The sequence below is a fragment of the Ictalurus furcatus genome, chromosome 18 (genome assembly GCF_023375685.1).
Source record: "Ictalurus furcatus strain D&B chromosome 18, Billie_1.0, whole genome shotgun sequence".
In the NCBI taxonomy this organism is placed as follows: Eukaryota; Metazoa; Chordata; class Actinopteri; order Siluriformes; family Ictaluridae; genus Ictalurus; species Ictalurus furcatus.
This window is the reverse complement of record NC_071272.1, coordinates 2,732,501-2,748,063: the sequence shown is the minus strand read 5'-3', so window position 1 is coordinate 2,748,063 and position 15,563 is coordinate 2,732,501. Positions and strand designations below refer to the sequence as shown.

Here is a 15,563-nt window from a genome sequence, read left to right as displayed (position 1 = left end):
TTTAGAATGATGATGAGGGAGATGCTCTCCCACTGCACCTCTGCCACATGTGCCACTGTTCATCACCAAGCAAAACAGAGAAGGATGCAAGAGAGAGAGAGAGAGAGAGAGAGAGAGAGAGAGAGAGAGCGAGAGGGGACTTTATGAATTTTGTTAATTGTACATTAAAAAGCCTCACTGGAATAAAAAAAAAAAACCCTAAAGACCAAACAACAACAACAAAACAAAATCAACAACAAAATACTTTTCTACTTGTTCAGTTGCTTTATGGTTGAAGAGAGTGAAGAGAGCAATAAAAATGAAGCGAATACTGAAATAAATGATGTGAATGTTGGATGGATTCAGTGCTCCTGCTGTAACCTGGACAGTAAGGTATTATAATCACTCTTTCTTTTTATTTCTCCCTTTCTTTCAGGTGTTCGTGTGTTGTGTGGTTTACAGTGACAGCTCTCACTGAGGTGCCATTATTAATGTTTCCCACGCTAATCAAAGCATACTGAGATACACTTATTCATCCCTCACTTTCTTCCCCTGACACTGTCACAAAAATGTATTTCAATTATTATCCACACAAAATACTAAACATTTAATGTTTCAAATATTACTATCTGTCAAAATGATCTCACAGACCCCTATATTCCTATGAAACATTCTGACCAATCACAGACATGCTGCTGTATTCCTATGAAACATTCTGACCAATCACAGACATGCTGCTGTATTCCTATGAAACATTCTGACCAATCACAGACATGCTGCTGTATTCCTATGAAACATTCTGACCAATCACAGACATGCTGCTGTATTCCTATTAAACATTCTGTCCAATCACAGACATGCTGCTGTATTCCTATGAAACATTCTGACCAATCACAGACATGCTGCTGTATTCCTATGAAACATTCTGACCAATCACAGACATGCTGCTGTGTTCCTATGAAACATTCTGACCAATCACAGACATACTGCTGTATTCCTATGAAACATTCTGACCAATCACAGACATGCTGCTGTATTCCTATTAAACATTCTGTCCAATCACAGACATGCTGCTGTGTTCCTATTAAACATTCTGACCAATCACAGACATGCTGCTGTGTTCCTATTAAACATTCTGACCAATGACAGACATGCTGCTGTATTTCTGTGAAACATTCTGACCAATCACAGACATGCTGCTGTATTCCTATGAAACATTCTGACCAATCACAGACATGCTGCTGTATTCCTATTAAACATTCTGTCCAATCACAGACATGCTGCTGTGTTCCTATTAAACATTCTGACCAATCACAGACATGCTGCTGTGTTCCTATTAAACATTCTGACCAATCACAGACATGCTGCTGTGTTCCTATTAAACATTCTGACCAATCACAGACATGCTGCTGTGTTCCTATTAAACATTCTGACCAATCACAGACATGCTGCTGTATTCCTATTAAACATTCTGACCAATCACAGACATGCTGCTGTATTCCTATGAAACATTCTGACCAATCACAGACATGCTGCTGTATTCCTATGAAACATTCTGACCAATCACAGACATGCTGCAGTATTCCTATGAAACATTCTGACCAATCACAGACATGCTGCTGTGTTCCTATTAAACATTCTGACCAATCACAGACATGCTGCTGTGTTCCTATTAAACATTCTGACCAATGACAGACATGCTGCTGTATTTCTGTGAAACATTCTGACCAATCACAGACATGCTGCTGTGTTCCTATTAAACATTCTGACCAATCACAGACATGCTGCTGTATTCCTATGAAACATTCTGACCAATCACAGACATGCTGCTGTATTCCTATTAAACATTCTGTCCAATCACAGACATGCTGCTGTGTTCCTATTAAACATTCTGACCAATCACAGACATGCTGCTGTGTTCCTATTAAACATTCTGACCAATCACAGACATGCTGCTGTGTTCCTATTAAACATTCTGACCAATCACAGACATGCTGCTGTGTTCCTATTAAACATTCTGACCAATCACAGACATGCTGCTGTATTCCTATTAAACATTCTGACCAATCACAGACATGCTGCTGTATTCCTATGAAACATTCTGACCAATCACAGACATGCTGCTGTATTCCTATGAAACATTCTGACCAATCACAGACATGCTGCAGTATTCCTATGAAACATTCTGACCAATCACAGACATGCTGCTGTGTTCCTATTAAACATTCTGACCAATCACAGACATGCTGCTGTGTTCCTATTAAACATTCTGACCAATGACAGACATGCTGCTGTATTTCTATGAAACATTCTGACCAATCACAGACATGCTGCTGTGTTCCTATTAAACATTCTGACCAATCACAGACATGCTGCTGTGTTCCTATTAAACATTCTGACCAATCACAGACATGCTGCTGTATTCCTAATCCGCATTCTGGCCAATCACAGGCTGGCCTCATTAACTGTAGGTGTTTAAGCGATGTATCAAAAGGAAGTATAAAGTACATTCTTATCAAAATCGGCACGAATAAGCAACAATTTTACACACACTTCCCATCTCACACACTCAGTGGTTTTCCCAAAACCATTACAATACAATACACCTCACTCTCCTCTTCAGAACTGCATGGTCTCTCAAAAGTAACAAAAGATGTAGTGATTCGCATCCGTTTAGAAAATAAATCATAACTTTCCTTTCTGTGGGAATTTGAGCCCTTCGAATCGTCACTTCCCCCCAGCTGAGCTAATTAGTGGTTAGCCGTGACCGCCGTGGGCTGGAATGATCACACGCCAACGAGCTCTTTCACACACCGCTTGTGTGCGTGAAATGAGAGATGGAGACCAGGCCTCCCACTGACAGCACCTTTCAGCATGTGAGTGTACACACACACACACACACACACACACACACACACACACACGTTTGTTGTACTATCCTTGTGAGGACTTTCCACTGACACAATTATTAATGCAGCTGATTAATGTTATGCCTACAACTAAATCAGTAACACTGTATTTGACGGGCAGCGCCACAGTGCCGTTACAACACGTTCATAAGCACTGCATAAACATTTTACAAAGCAATGCTGGAGAATATTTGAGAGGCTTAAATCAAAACGCATACGATATTGATACTGGAGGTTTGACGCAACTTTCTCTTTACCTGGAAGAGAAAACAACCGTCTTTTATCATAATGACATACTGGTACTGTCATATTTTTTAATCCATATCCTGCCGGTTATTAGCTTGCTGTCACTATTAGCCCATTCGTGACACTTTCATGAGAAAGTTGTAGAAGGTACACACAGTGCTTCATACGAGAGTTATACATGTAAATGTGATTGACCATTTGGACTGAGGGCAAGACTTAACTGGCATACGGGCTTTCAAAATAAAGAAGCTATACTGGAAGGGGACTTCTCATATCCTGCCTCTTATAGGATGCCGTATTGCATTCAAAGTGATTCAAACCCATCAAATAAAGTGCTACCTCTAAATCTAATCCGAGAAGGACAAGGAAACGTCTGGGCGTTTTCTGAGTCTATGACGACCTTCCACTGACATGATTATTAATGCAGATAATGCATGCTACGCCACACCTAACTCTAACGCTAATACCTCAACCTCAGTAACCAGAAGAAAACGTGCCAGGTCTGTTTGTTTTGTTCTTCTTCAAAAGATGCATTTAATTCTTTATTTATTTTGTTTGTAAGGACGTTTAACCCTATTCCCTCACTGCAGTGTGGAACGCAGTATTATTAGATGTTTATCTCAGGAGGTTATTTACTCTTGTAAAAACCTTTGTAGCTTAGAAAATTACAAAAAGAGGAGAAGAACAGCAACAATCTTTCATTTCTGTCCTTGCTTTTTAAAAAAAAAAAAAAAAATTAAAAAAAAGAGAAGATTTTAATGGCTGTTAAGTGCACAGTATGATAGTCGTCCAATTATATTCCTGATCTTATGTTAAAGAAAGTTTAAACTCCTGAGTGATGGTGTGTGTGTGTGTGTGTGTGTGTGTAAATGGAAATGATAGCCTTCAGCAACCCCAGATTAAGGCGAGATGAACAGCTGAGCTAGAACTCAATATACTGGAACAATCAGACTTCCTTTCACATGAACCATCAGTAGCTCCCTCTCTGCATATACTGTTTGTGTGTGTGTGTGTGTGTGTGTGAGAGAGAGAGCGAGAGAGAGTAACACCCACTGCATGGAGCACACCTTCAAAAGACAACGTCCACATTTCAATACATTTTTTCGGTTAAAGAACCTTTTTTTTGGTTATATGTTTTGTTTTTGGGTAAATGTTTTAAATTTGGGTGCATTTATCTGTCCATTCCTGTGTTTCCGGCAATGGGAGAGTGTGTTCTGCTATCTGTCAGTGTGTGTGTGTGTGTGTGTGTGTGTGTGTGTGTGTGTGTGTGTGTGTGTGTGTCTCGCTCTCCCCGTTCCAGCTGCGCCCAGCTCTCAACATAACGTTCCCATGATTTCATACACACATACACACACCCAATCTCTCGTTCTTTCTCCACAGCTGTTGATCTGCTCGTCTCTGGAGGCGAACAGAAACAGAAAGGGGTGACTATTCGATCTAAAACAGGCAAGCGCGAGGTGAGCGAAGGAGACGGAGGACGAGAACGACGGACTGAGGAAAAAGGAAAGAGACGGTCGGAGATCTGTTTCTAGCTCGCGCGCGCGCTGCTTTTTGTTTAATGTCACCAGTTATTCATAACAATATGCACGCTGGGGAGATTACAACGCAGATTAGTCTGTTCTTTTTCTCTTTCGGCCTTTCCGAATCCGCCGCTACACAAACCCCCGCGGACAGTTTGAGAAATCTGGTCAGTGTTTTGGCCTTTTAAAGTGTTGAGCACAAACCGAACGATACACGGCTGCATCTCTCTGTGTATCGCCGTACCGTGTGACGTGAACGATACAGAGAAAAGGTTTTAACGCTTTAAAATAATGCCGACGGGATTTGTCTGTAATTTGTTCTCCGAGGACGATTTTAACCGGCTTAGGCGTTTATTCCGAAAAAGAGAGCCTTTTAATGAGCATTACAGCGCGATTAGGAAGTAATAATACTCAGATGTGCGTGTGTGAAGCTCTTCTCTCTAATACAGATTAGCCCGAAAGAGTGATTAAAGATTAGCACGTGATACATCACCTAGCAGCTAAAGTGCGGTAGCCATGTGTGCGCACAATTCTAAATCTGAAACACAAACACAGCTGATATAAACCGGTGTGCATACTGGTGTGTCAGCGTGTCTCATAATACTCATCACGGGAGTGTGTGAGGGGAAGGTCTGGGGAAAGTATCGCGCTACATCTCTTCTCGTGTCGATCACGTGCTTGTGTGTGCGGCCGTGCGCCGGTGAGAGTCTCAGGGTGTGTTTGAAACTCGAGTCTTGCACACAGGTACGTGAGAGAGACATCGAGTCAAAACTAAACACACTCGGTTATTCTGTACATGAGAATTTCTACCGTCAACTCCAAGGTACGGTGAGTGTGTGTGTGCTATGGCATTCCTCTTCCTTAAACTGGAAGGAAAACATAAATCTTCCACCCCTGACCCCCTCCTCCCCCCCCAACTCCTCTTTCTCCATCTCTCCATCATGCGAGCACCTGCTGGCTGATGACCTCAGGGTCTCCAACCATGCAGAGAAACATGAAACAGCTGTTTCTTTAGAGGAGAGAGAGAGAGAGAGCGACAGAGAGCGAGAGAGCATGACAGAGGGACAGAAAAACAGCTATGTATGCAGACAGAGAGAAAGACAGCTGAGGAGAGAGAAAGTGAGAAAACATCAAGGGAAAGAGTTGCGGATGGGAGAAAGCAAACTAGAAACCACGGAATGTCACGAGAGAGTGAGATAGAGAGATGCAGAGACACAGTGATAGACAGAGACTCAGAGAGAGGCTAAACATTTCTAATAGCTGAAGAGACCTTTTTTGTGTGATATGTATTTATGTGTAAAAAAAACAAAAAACAAAAAAAACCAACCCTCTATTTGTCTAAAATAATAACCTTTATTGTGAAGCCCTCTTCGATTCGCGTGCGTGGAACACGAGTACAGCTGAAACGTCTCATTTACCGACAAACATCTGTACGTTTATATATTGCATGTATATTGTTTTATATATTGTATGTATCTGTAACATATGTACTAAGTAGTAGTACATAGTAAATAGAGTAAATAAAAAAAAAAAGAGCAAAAACAAATGCACCTAACGCTAAACTTACTTCTTGTGTGACATCATGAACATCACTAACCCAGCTCGTATGTGTTACAAAGCGACTAGTTCTCCTGACTGGTGTTTCCGTACCACTCCTTACATTAACGGCTAGATAAATGGAGAGCGGCGTGGTGAGGGCTCGGAAGTGCGTCTCTGCAGGTGAGAGCATAATACGTGAAGGAAAAATAACTGTTTACAGAGATCAAGTGAAATCCAGTTCACACACACACACACACACACACTTACTTCATGTGCTTAACGGTGCCATAAATGAACATGGTGACTAATGCTTGACTGTTTTCTGTCAGGGTTTCTCATAGCAGGTGTGTTCAATTCACACACACACACACACACATACACGCGCATGCACAGGCACACAGGGAAACACTAACAAACAACTATACTTTGTAGGGCCCTCCTGTCTTAGTGAGTGTTTGTAAAAAGACAAGGCCATGTTTGTTTTTTGGAACAGAGCGTGTGTATGTGTCTTTCTGAGGTAGTGTTGAAGTGGACGTGGAGTGCTCTCTCTCTCTCTCTCTCTCTCTCTCTCCCTCATCCTTTGTTCTCAGCGCTTGCCGAAAGCTTTTCATGACTTGTTTCAAGAATCAAAACCAAACTTAAATATGGGAGACATTACCAGAATCCGCCTTGATGTTTTTCTTTCAAGTCTTCCACTTTCTCTCTCCCTCACTCTTTCTCTCTGCTGCTTTTTCCTTTGGTCGCTTCATCTGTCTCTCCTTCTTCCACCATTCACCCCCCCCCCAACCACCCCCGTTCATTTTTCCTTTGTTCCACCTCACGCTGTTTGTGTCTCTGTCATTTCTTGTATTTAGTTTTGGTCTGTTGGGTGTCAGTGATGTGCAGTGGTCACACGATGGCCACGGCTTCAGCGTCCAATCATCCTCGAGATTTACCCACAATCCCTCATGCCAAGATGTCCAAATGTCCAGATACAGAGAGAACGGGAAGGGGGGGGGGGATTACACAGCTGATTCAAATACCAGCTCAGCAGTCAGTTTGAAACTGGAAAAAATGAGCAACTGAGAAGACAGAGGTTGGAGAAGGAAAGGGAATGAGGGAGGATTACAGGGTGGATGAAATAAATAAATAAAATCCGATTAAAAATAGACGAGCGGTGAAACGGCTATAGGTGGAAAGATGAAAAGACAGAGAGAAATAGAAGAAAAAAAGTCAGAGAGAGATTTTCACACACATGGTAATAGTCAGACCTCATGTTCTGTGTGATGCCCTGGCAGTGTGTGTGTTTCAGCTTTCTTTCCTTCATCCTGTCTCGAAATCTGTCCATCTTTGCATTTCTCTCTAAGACTTCACTTTCAGAGAGTGTCATAAGGAGACAGAAGTTGTGTCCCAAATGACATACTATACGTGACACACTTATACTATGTACTATACACTCCGCCGGCTAGTGTTATAGCACACCGTAAATGGCACGCTCTCGGTATTGTACTAACCGGAAGTATACGCTGTTTCCTGCTCGAGGGCAAATGACATCAAACGCATGTAATGCGATGGCACTAGCGAAATGGAGATCGAATGGTGCAGAAGTGTGAGATTTGGGATGCACCTAGTGAGTGTTAGAACACTGACTCTATGAGCTCTATGAGGTTTTGGGTAAACACACACATACACACATACACACACACACACACACACACAGAGCAGTTGTGAGCTCTTACCATGAGTGAGTGTCTGTTGGACGGGAGCAGGCCGGTGCCGTAGCTGGTGCTCAGGGTGCCCATGGCTCCGTTGTGGGTGTGTGAGTGCGAGTGTGTGTGTGAATGCGAGTGCGTGTGTGATGGCGTGATGAGGCTGTGCAGGTCCCCGTGTCCAACCGCGTGCCTCTGAAGGACGTGAATCGCATCATCCAGTCTCTCCAGACGATCCTCTATACGATTTTGCTACACAGATCGAACGAGAGCGAGAGAGAGAGAACGAGAGAGATTATATAATTCATTCTATTATGTTCAGTCTGTTACTAACTGTCTTCACATACTAGTTTTGTTCTAAGTAAAGCTGTGAATTGTCTCATATATATATATATATATATATATATATATATATATATATATATATACACACACACACACACACACACACACACAGACGGGTGGAGCGCAGAGGCCTCCAGAAGGTATACTGCATGACACAGTTAATCCATTAGCATCCTACCATGCTCTGTGGTATGTATAAAATGCTGAGCAGGCACAGTTTTTTGTTTTTTTTATTTTTATCCCCAACTGGAGAAAAGCACTATCTTTCACATATACATGCTCACAGACGCCCGATTCGACATGGCTTCCTATTCACTATACGTACTCACTACATAGGGTAGAACACAGCGCTGTTACAGAACCTACACAGTGCCCTATTTCACGCGGCTAAATGAAGAGCTATCGCTTTACTAAGTGAGTTATGATGTATACTGCCAACCTGTACATGCTTGTTGTATTTTAAGGACATAAAAGAGGTGTATTTTAACATTAACTACAATTTAAGCATGTCCACTCTTGCCTAGCTTGTCAGCGTTAATGTAGGTCAATAGACGTCCGGTAACTCTTGAGTAACAGGTGTGTGAAATAAACAAACCACTGCATGCTTTCATTGTCTTACCAGTGAGTGAATAGGAGGCTCGTAGTTTGGGGATGAGGCTCCCTGACCATTTCTGGACCAGACGGCTGAACTTGCAGCTATATGGTGAGAGGGTGAGAGAGAGAGAGAGAGAAAACATCTGTTATTTTAATATTATTATTACATATTACACAGTTTGGCTCTAGTTAACTATTTCTTGAAACATGAGCGTAATCTTTACTGGATTTTATGCGCATAAAATCTCGGACTTTAACATCCTCTCAGTCTTGTTTACAGAACAAACAATAATAATAAAAAAATAATAATAAAAATTAGACTGAAAGTGTTTGAATTTGGCCGAGGTGTTAAAGCTGACATGTGGATACAGAGTCGATGGGATAAAGGGTGACAGGAACAGATTTGGTATGAATGACGATGAAGAGTGTGTGTTCCAGTCTCTCTGACTCTGTGTGTGTGTGTGTGTGTGTGTGTGTGTGTGTGTGTCCAGCTGAAACTCTTGTGATGACGAAGCTCTACAGAATACTCAAAATGACAGCAGGTGATGGCAACATACAATCACTGACATTTTCTTTTGCACGAGTTCTTAGAAAACATTTCTAACGGATTTAAGGTCTAATGTACTAATATACACTTATATAGAAATGACAATTCTGCTGTTTGTCAGGTTTCTTTGGCAGTATGCTCATTCTCTCTCTCTCTCTCCCTCTCTCTTACACACACACACACGGTAGCAGCAGGCGAAGTTCGCATCTGCAGTTGCAGAAAACAGTAATTGGCACAGAGGAGGGGGCACAACAGCTGGATCTGTGTTTGTGTCTGTGTGTGTGAGAGAGAAAGAGAGAGAGAGAGAGAGAGAGAGAGAGAGATTGTGAGGATGTTGCTGGGAAACAGGTCGCCATTGAGCCATCTTTCAGACCTGATGAGTGGAGCAGAAAATCTTGGCACAGAGTTCGGCGGCCATCTTGTTTGCATGCCAAATTCAGCGTTGGTGCAAACAGCTGCCTCTCGTTCTCTTCCTTTGTCTCTCCATCCCTCTTTCTCTCTCCTACGTTCTCTCTTCCTCCCTCTTCCCTTTCCTTATCTATCTCACTCCGCCTGTATATTTCTTTCCTCAAGGCTTTTAACATGAGAAACACTTTCAATGACTCTATTATTGCAACCCTGAGAAATCACGGGAAGCGGGGGGGGGGGAATGCCCACACACACACACACACACACACACAAAATGTACAGCTGAATGCAAAAGTTTGCAACCCCATGATCTCGGTGTAAACTATTCTATTACGCAATACAAAAGTAGACGAACAATAAGAGGCTCGAAATGAAATGCGGGCTGTCGTCTTGTCTCGGCAACGCGGAGCAGAATCGAGAGTAAAAATAGTTTGAAGCATTTTTGTATTTTTGCTATAAACCCCTCTCTGTCTCCAGACCTGATCTGAAGAAGCAAATGTATAACATCTGGGAGAGTTTGAACAGATATGTCACGAACGGACAAAGACTGGCCAAGCAGAGTTAGAACAGATCTGCTGTGCGGCAGGCGAATATTTCACAAGTGAGAGGATTCCGCTCAGATATAATGGTTTAGAGACTCATCTCGGGACATAGTTGTGCACTTAGGCAAACTTTTCTACTCGATGCTCGTAGGGCTGAAAGAATCTAGCAGAATTAGTCATACTGTATCAGTCGAGCTCTAATCAGTTGCATGACTGGAGATTGACTGATATTTTCTTTCAACTGGATAATCAATCTCTGAATCAAAACATGAGCCGGATTTGTCCACGTGTAGGACTTGATCAATCTGGAATTAGTACAAAAAATACACAAAAGTACTGTGCACGAGTTTTACGCCAATACGAAGGTGTATTTCAGTACGAACTTGGTTTATTATGATTGGTGATTTATTTGATGACTTCTACGTTATCACGTCAGTACAAAAAAAAACAAAAAAAAAAACGTTTTAGATTCCCTAACATTAGTTTACTAGCACAAAATTAAATGTTATAGAAAAATGTTTGCATGCCAGTTAAAGAAAGCGGCGTATTACGTAAGAGACACACACACACACACACAAAAAAAAAAAACACAATGAAGGCTGCTGGGTTTTGCTGCAAAAATAAGAAGCGAGTGCGACAGTCTCCAGGAGAACCGTGGCTCACACACTACAGTTCAAAGAAATGCTAGATTGTAGACCTGCAACATATGTGACATGTTGTAAAAGTTGCTTCCTTTGATATATTTTGCACATGTTTGTCTGAGGGTGGTTAAAAAACGGAAATGAAATTCGTCTGAGAAAACACTGGCCGGTCCACCTACACTATACACACACACACACACACACACACACACACACACACACACTCATGTACACTTTCATGTACTCAGATGAGGTTCCCTTCTGAGTCTGGTTCCTCTCAAGGTTTCTTCCTCATATCATCTCAGGGAGTTTTTCCCCGCCACTGTCTCGCTCAATAGGGATAAACCCACACACTTAAAATCTCTATCCTGTGTTTATACGTTTCTGTAAAGCTGCGTTGAGACAACGTCCGTTGTAAAAAGCGCTACACAAATAAAACTGAATGGAATTGAATGTACACGCTCATGTAAACCCTTTTTACCTGTGAGTGAGGGTGGAGATCCCACTGGGGTGGAGGGGTTTGAGGAGAAACTGTTGTTGGTGTGATCAGGAGAGTAGATCTGTAACGATAACACATATCCATGACACGTAAGAACGCACACACACACACACAAGCGCGCGCACACGCACAATGACGTGTGAACACTGACTCCTAACGTTACCTAATGAGCTAAGAACACATACTAATTAGTATGGATGTAAAAATGTAAGATGAATCTGTAGTGATGTTAACACCACATGACCCACAATCCATCATGCTGTTTCATATCTATGGGAAGTGCACAGTGTGTGTGTGTGTGTGTGTGTGCTTGCTGTATCTACGAAACGTGTATTATTAACTGTATTAACTGCTTCAGAAGAACTTTTGGGTAGTTACATAACGTTAACGCTTCTCACTGTCGCGTCTGGTGGAAATGTTGATATTTATCTTTGCACTGTCACTACGCCTATTATGTCCTAGCTAGCTAAATCAGCAGTCTCTGTGATTAGCTAGCTTACGCTTGGTGACGGAATTTCCCAGTTGCTTAGCAGAAGTGTTCTCTCAACTTGGCGACGGTATGACAAGTTCGCCTGGTATGATGACACGCCCAAAATTCAAAGTGCGCATGGTGTAATACAGGGGAGGAAAAAAAAAAACAAAAAAAAACAGCACGGACTATTTCGGAAGTATTCCATTTGCTACTTGTGTTTGAAAGTGTAGTGAAGAACATCCAGCACACATACACACACACACACACACACACAGTACACTATGGCATTTGAAAACAAACTCTGGCCTACAGTATATAGTGAATATGCTGTACAGTTTGGAGTGATGATGGTGAGACAACTGTGATGGCGTTTATGTAGCCTATATATAGCACAGAGTTTTTTTATTTTTTTTTTATTTTTGGGAGACGATTCTCTGCCAATGTCAATAACATGATTTTAAATGAATTCTACATCTTCCTCGCAGTATATGTCTGTTTAGGATTCAGTGTGAGACGATCGGGTGGACGTGTACGAGCACGTGTTGAGTGTCTGTGTTTAGCCACTCACCGAAGCCAGGGCCTTTCCTAATGCGTCTCCAGTCTGTGAGCTGCTTCCTGCTCCACTTGGCGCTCGATTAGCTTCAAAAGAAGAAGAAGAAGAAAAAGTTAGAGTGCTTTCTCACTATTATCTCCATTGTCTCCCACTTTAGCATTCTCTGTTTCCACATCAGTTGAGTGTTTAGCTTGTACGTCGGAAATGCCTTTGAGCATGTTTTCTTCACTTCTTGTGACGGGATCAAATCAGGTATTAAACTGTAGTCCTGATTCACTCAAACCACACTAAGGTGGGGGGGGGGGGGGGGGGGGGGGGGTCACTCCCGGTCGGTTTGAAACGGCCTCCATCGCCAGCGTTCTGCATATGTGAAAGTGGTTTTACATTTACATATATAACGAATATAACGTTCTCTTTATATACTGTACGCTCCTATACAATTTTCAGCTTTCACTTTACTGCAAGTGAACTGTGTGTGTGTGTGTGTGTGTGTGTGTGGGTGTGTGTGTGTGTGTGTGGGTGGGTAGAAGGGTGCGTCAGGCTGAAATTTGACCTTGTTTCTCCAACTCTACCTTACTTTATATAATACTCTCTCTCTTTCTCTCTCTCTCTCACACACACACACACACACACACCTCAGCTTGAAGTTAACTAAAGAAAAAAATCCAACAAGTTTAAACCCATAAAATGTCTGTAAACGTGATTAGCAACCCACCTGCAGGCACTAATGCGGAACATATGAACACCCGTATATCCAGACACACACACACACACACACACACACACACACACACAACCCCGCCCCCCCCAGCTTTATATACATCTAAATTTTTCAGCATGACAAAGTTTTTCTTTAGCATAACATTTATATATACATACATATAAAAAAATATATAAAAATATGGGTTGAATTTATTTAAAAAAATATATTTTCACTTTCAAAATGACTTTTCATTTTTTTTTTCATTTTTAATATAAACAAAAGTATAAAATTATACTTTTAATAGAAGTGCAAAGAACTGCCTGTTCCCTGTACATATGAAAATAAATTCAAAAAGTCATTGATGTTGAATTTAACTGCTTTTCTACACACGCCATGACTGACAAAAAAAATGATTCCGACATCAAGCTATAAGCGAATTGTCATTAAATATCAACACGTAGGCCAATCACGGCACAGCGGGAGGCTCTGACACACGCAGCTGCATTTCCCCCTTGTTTCTCAATGAAAAACCTACTGTTTACCCTCATATATTTGAAAGCGTAAACACTCGTAGACGTACGGTTCTGTGGATAGCTGAGCCGAACTGATATAAGATCAGTTTATTGACGCTATTACGAATGACCCGGAGTAGAGGGATTAATATAAAGATAACATTTCAAATACAGGTATGGTAGTTGTCTGGTTAAGTTCCTGTACTTCGACAGACTGTAAGGCGGGCATGGGGCTGTACAGCGCATACATTGAGGAAATCCGATGATAACATCACAGCCCGGGACTTAACTTGAAACCCACAGGGAAAAGAAGGAGGGACAGACTGAGGAACAGTTGGAGGAAAGACATCATCAAAGAGTTGGAAAAGATGCGGCCTTAACTGGAACAGCATGGTGGGAAAAGTTCAAAACAGGGCATATTGGAGAGCATTTAAAGATAGCGCTTTCTCCTGCTGCGCACACGGTCGTAAATGCGGCATTTATTTATTAGTACCGATACGATGAACTGTACACGGAGCTCGCGTGTAAAATTCTCAGACGTCACGATGGGAGCGAAGGTAGTGCCTGTGGCCTTAAATGACGTAACTCGTTTCAAATCCGATTACCTTCACTCGCCTGAGATATTTAAACTCTGATCAGGTCGGTTTGTAAACGGAAATTTGGATGTTCTGGTTCGATAAATGTCGATTGGTGGAATGCTGTAACTTTGGCACTGTATTTCAAATCGGGATAAATAATACAGACATGTGCTTCGTTACTCAATTAACATGAAAAAAAAAAAAGTGTATTTGTGTGTGTCCATGTGTCTCTGTCCATATGTGTTTGATAAAAAGTAAACATGTGTCTTTTTTTTTTTTTTTTCTTCCAGGCCCTCCATCCAGATGGGCAAAATTGGAATCAGTTATATTGTGGCTTGGTGCGACCTGATACTGAACTCTCAATCTCGACATGCTTTTTAAATGTCATTTCAGAATGTCTTCTCACAAAAAATGTGGCAATATCCTTTACAAAAATAAAGAAATAAACCAATAGCATGAACTGTCTGTTTTATACTCTGTTTTTCTTTAATAAGCGTCATCTAAAAGCAATCGTGTTTACCTTTATCATAACCGAAGGTTGCACAGCTGTATCTTATCACAGCACATCAAAACTGGATTAGTAATCATGACTCGCATCACACGTTTACGCGCCACAGTTTCTCTCTGACCAACGAGACACAGTCAGAGCGACAGTTCTATCCGCCATGCTTTCACTGTCAGGGACTTCCCTTCTACTGAACAGAATTTTCTCATCCAATTCTTCTCCGGTGCATGCAGTTCACCCTCCAAACGTATCTTAAGTCTTGATTGTCAGCAAACATCTACCTGAGATCAACCTGGATCCCTGATCAATCGATGCCACCATACATACATAACGCTGTCTGTTCCGTTTACGCGCTCTTTGACCGTGCTACAAGCCGAAAGTGTATAATCTTACCCATAACGCTGTCTGTTCCGTTCGTGGTCGCTGTGCAGGAGGCCGCGCTGTAGTGATTTGTGCCGTTGTTGCGATGGAAAGTGGACATCGGAGGAAGACTGGGATTAATCTCAGCTGAGGAGTGTGATGGGTAGCTCTGAGGAATGACGTTAGCGATGATGGTTAATAACAGCTGACTTTCTTTCACGCGTTCTGACATTTAGACGACTTTGCTCGTGCGTAATCGTTCGTTTACGTGTTGCTCGTGGTCTTTTGCAATCCGTGCCAGAAATACACTGGAGGAGAACGCTTAGCTGCTTCATAACTGAAACTGAGAGAGTTTTATCTCCCTGTCCTGTCAGTGGCTGCAGTAAGATGACTGTCATCCGAGCATCTGCTTAAGGCGAGAGC

The 15,563-nt window shown here is 41.9% G+C and overlaps 1 protein-coding gene across 12 annotated transcripts in view; it reads right to left on the bottom strand.

The window, feature by feature from the left end:
- Window positions 1-15,563, bottom strand: part of LOC128622473 (transcription factor 4-like) — a 169,034-nt gene that overhangs the window by 11,461 nt on the left and 142,010 nt on the right. For all 12 annotated transcript variants that reach the window (XM_053649018.1, XM_053649014.1, XM_053649010.1 and 9 more), the window contains 5 exons: window positions 15,174-15,309; window positions 12,498-12,568; window positions 11,440-11,518; window positions 8,846-8,922; window positions 7,912-8,133 (listed from right to left, as the gene is read on the bottom strand). In XM_053649018.1, coding sequence (XP_053504993.1) covers window positions 7,912-8,133; window positions 8,846-8,922; window positions 11,440-11,518; window positions 12,498-12,568; window positions 15,174-15,309 — 585 coding nt within the window. The remainder of the gene's footprint in view (window positions 1-7,911; window positions 8,134-8,845; window positions 8,923-11,439; window positions 11,519-12,497; window positions 12,569-15,173; window positions 15,310-15,563) is intronic.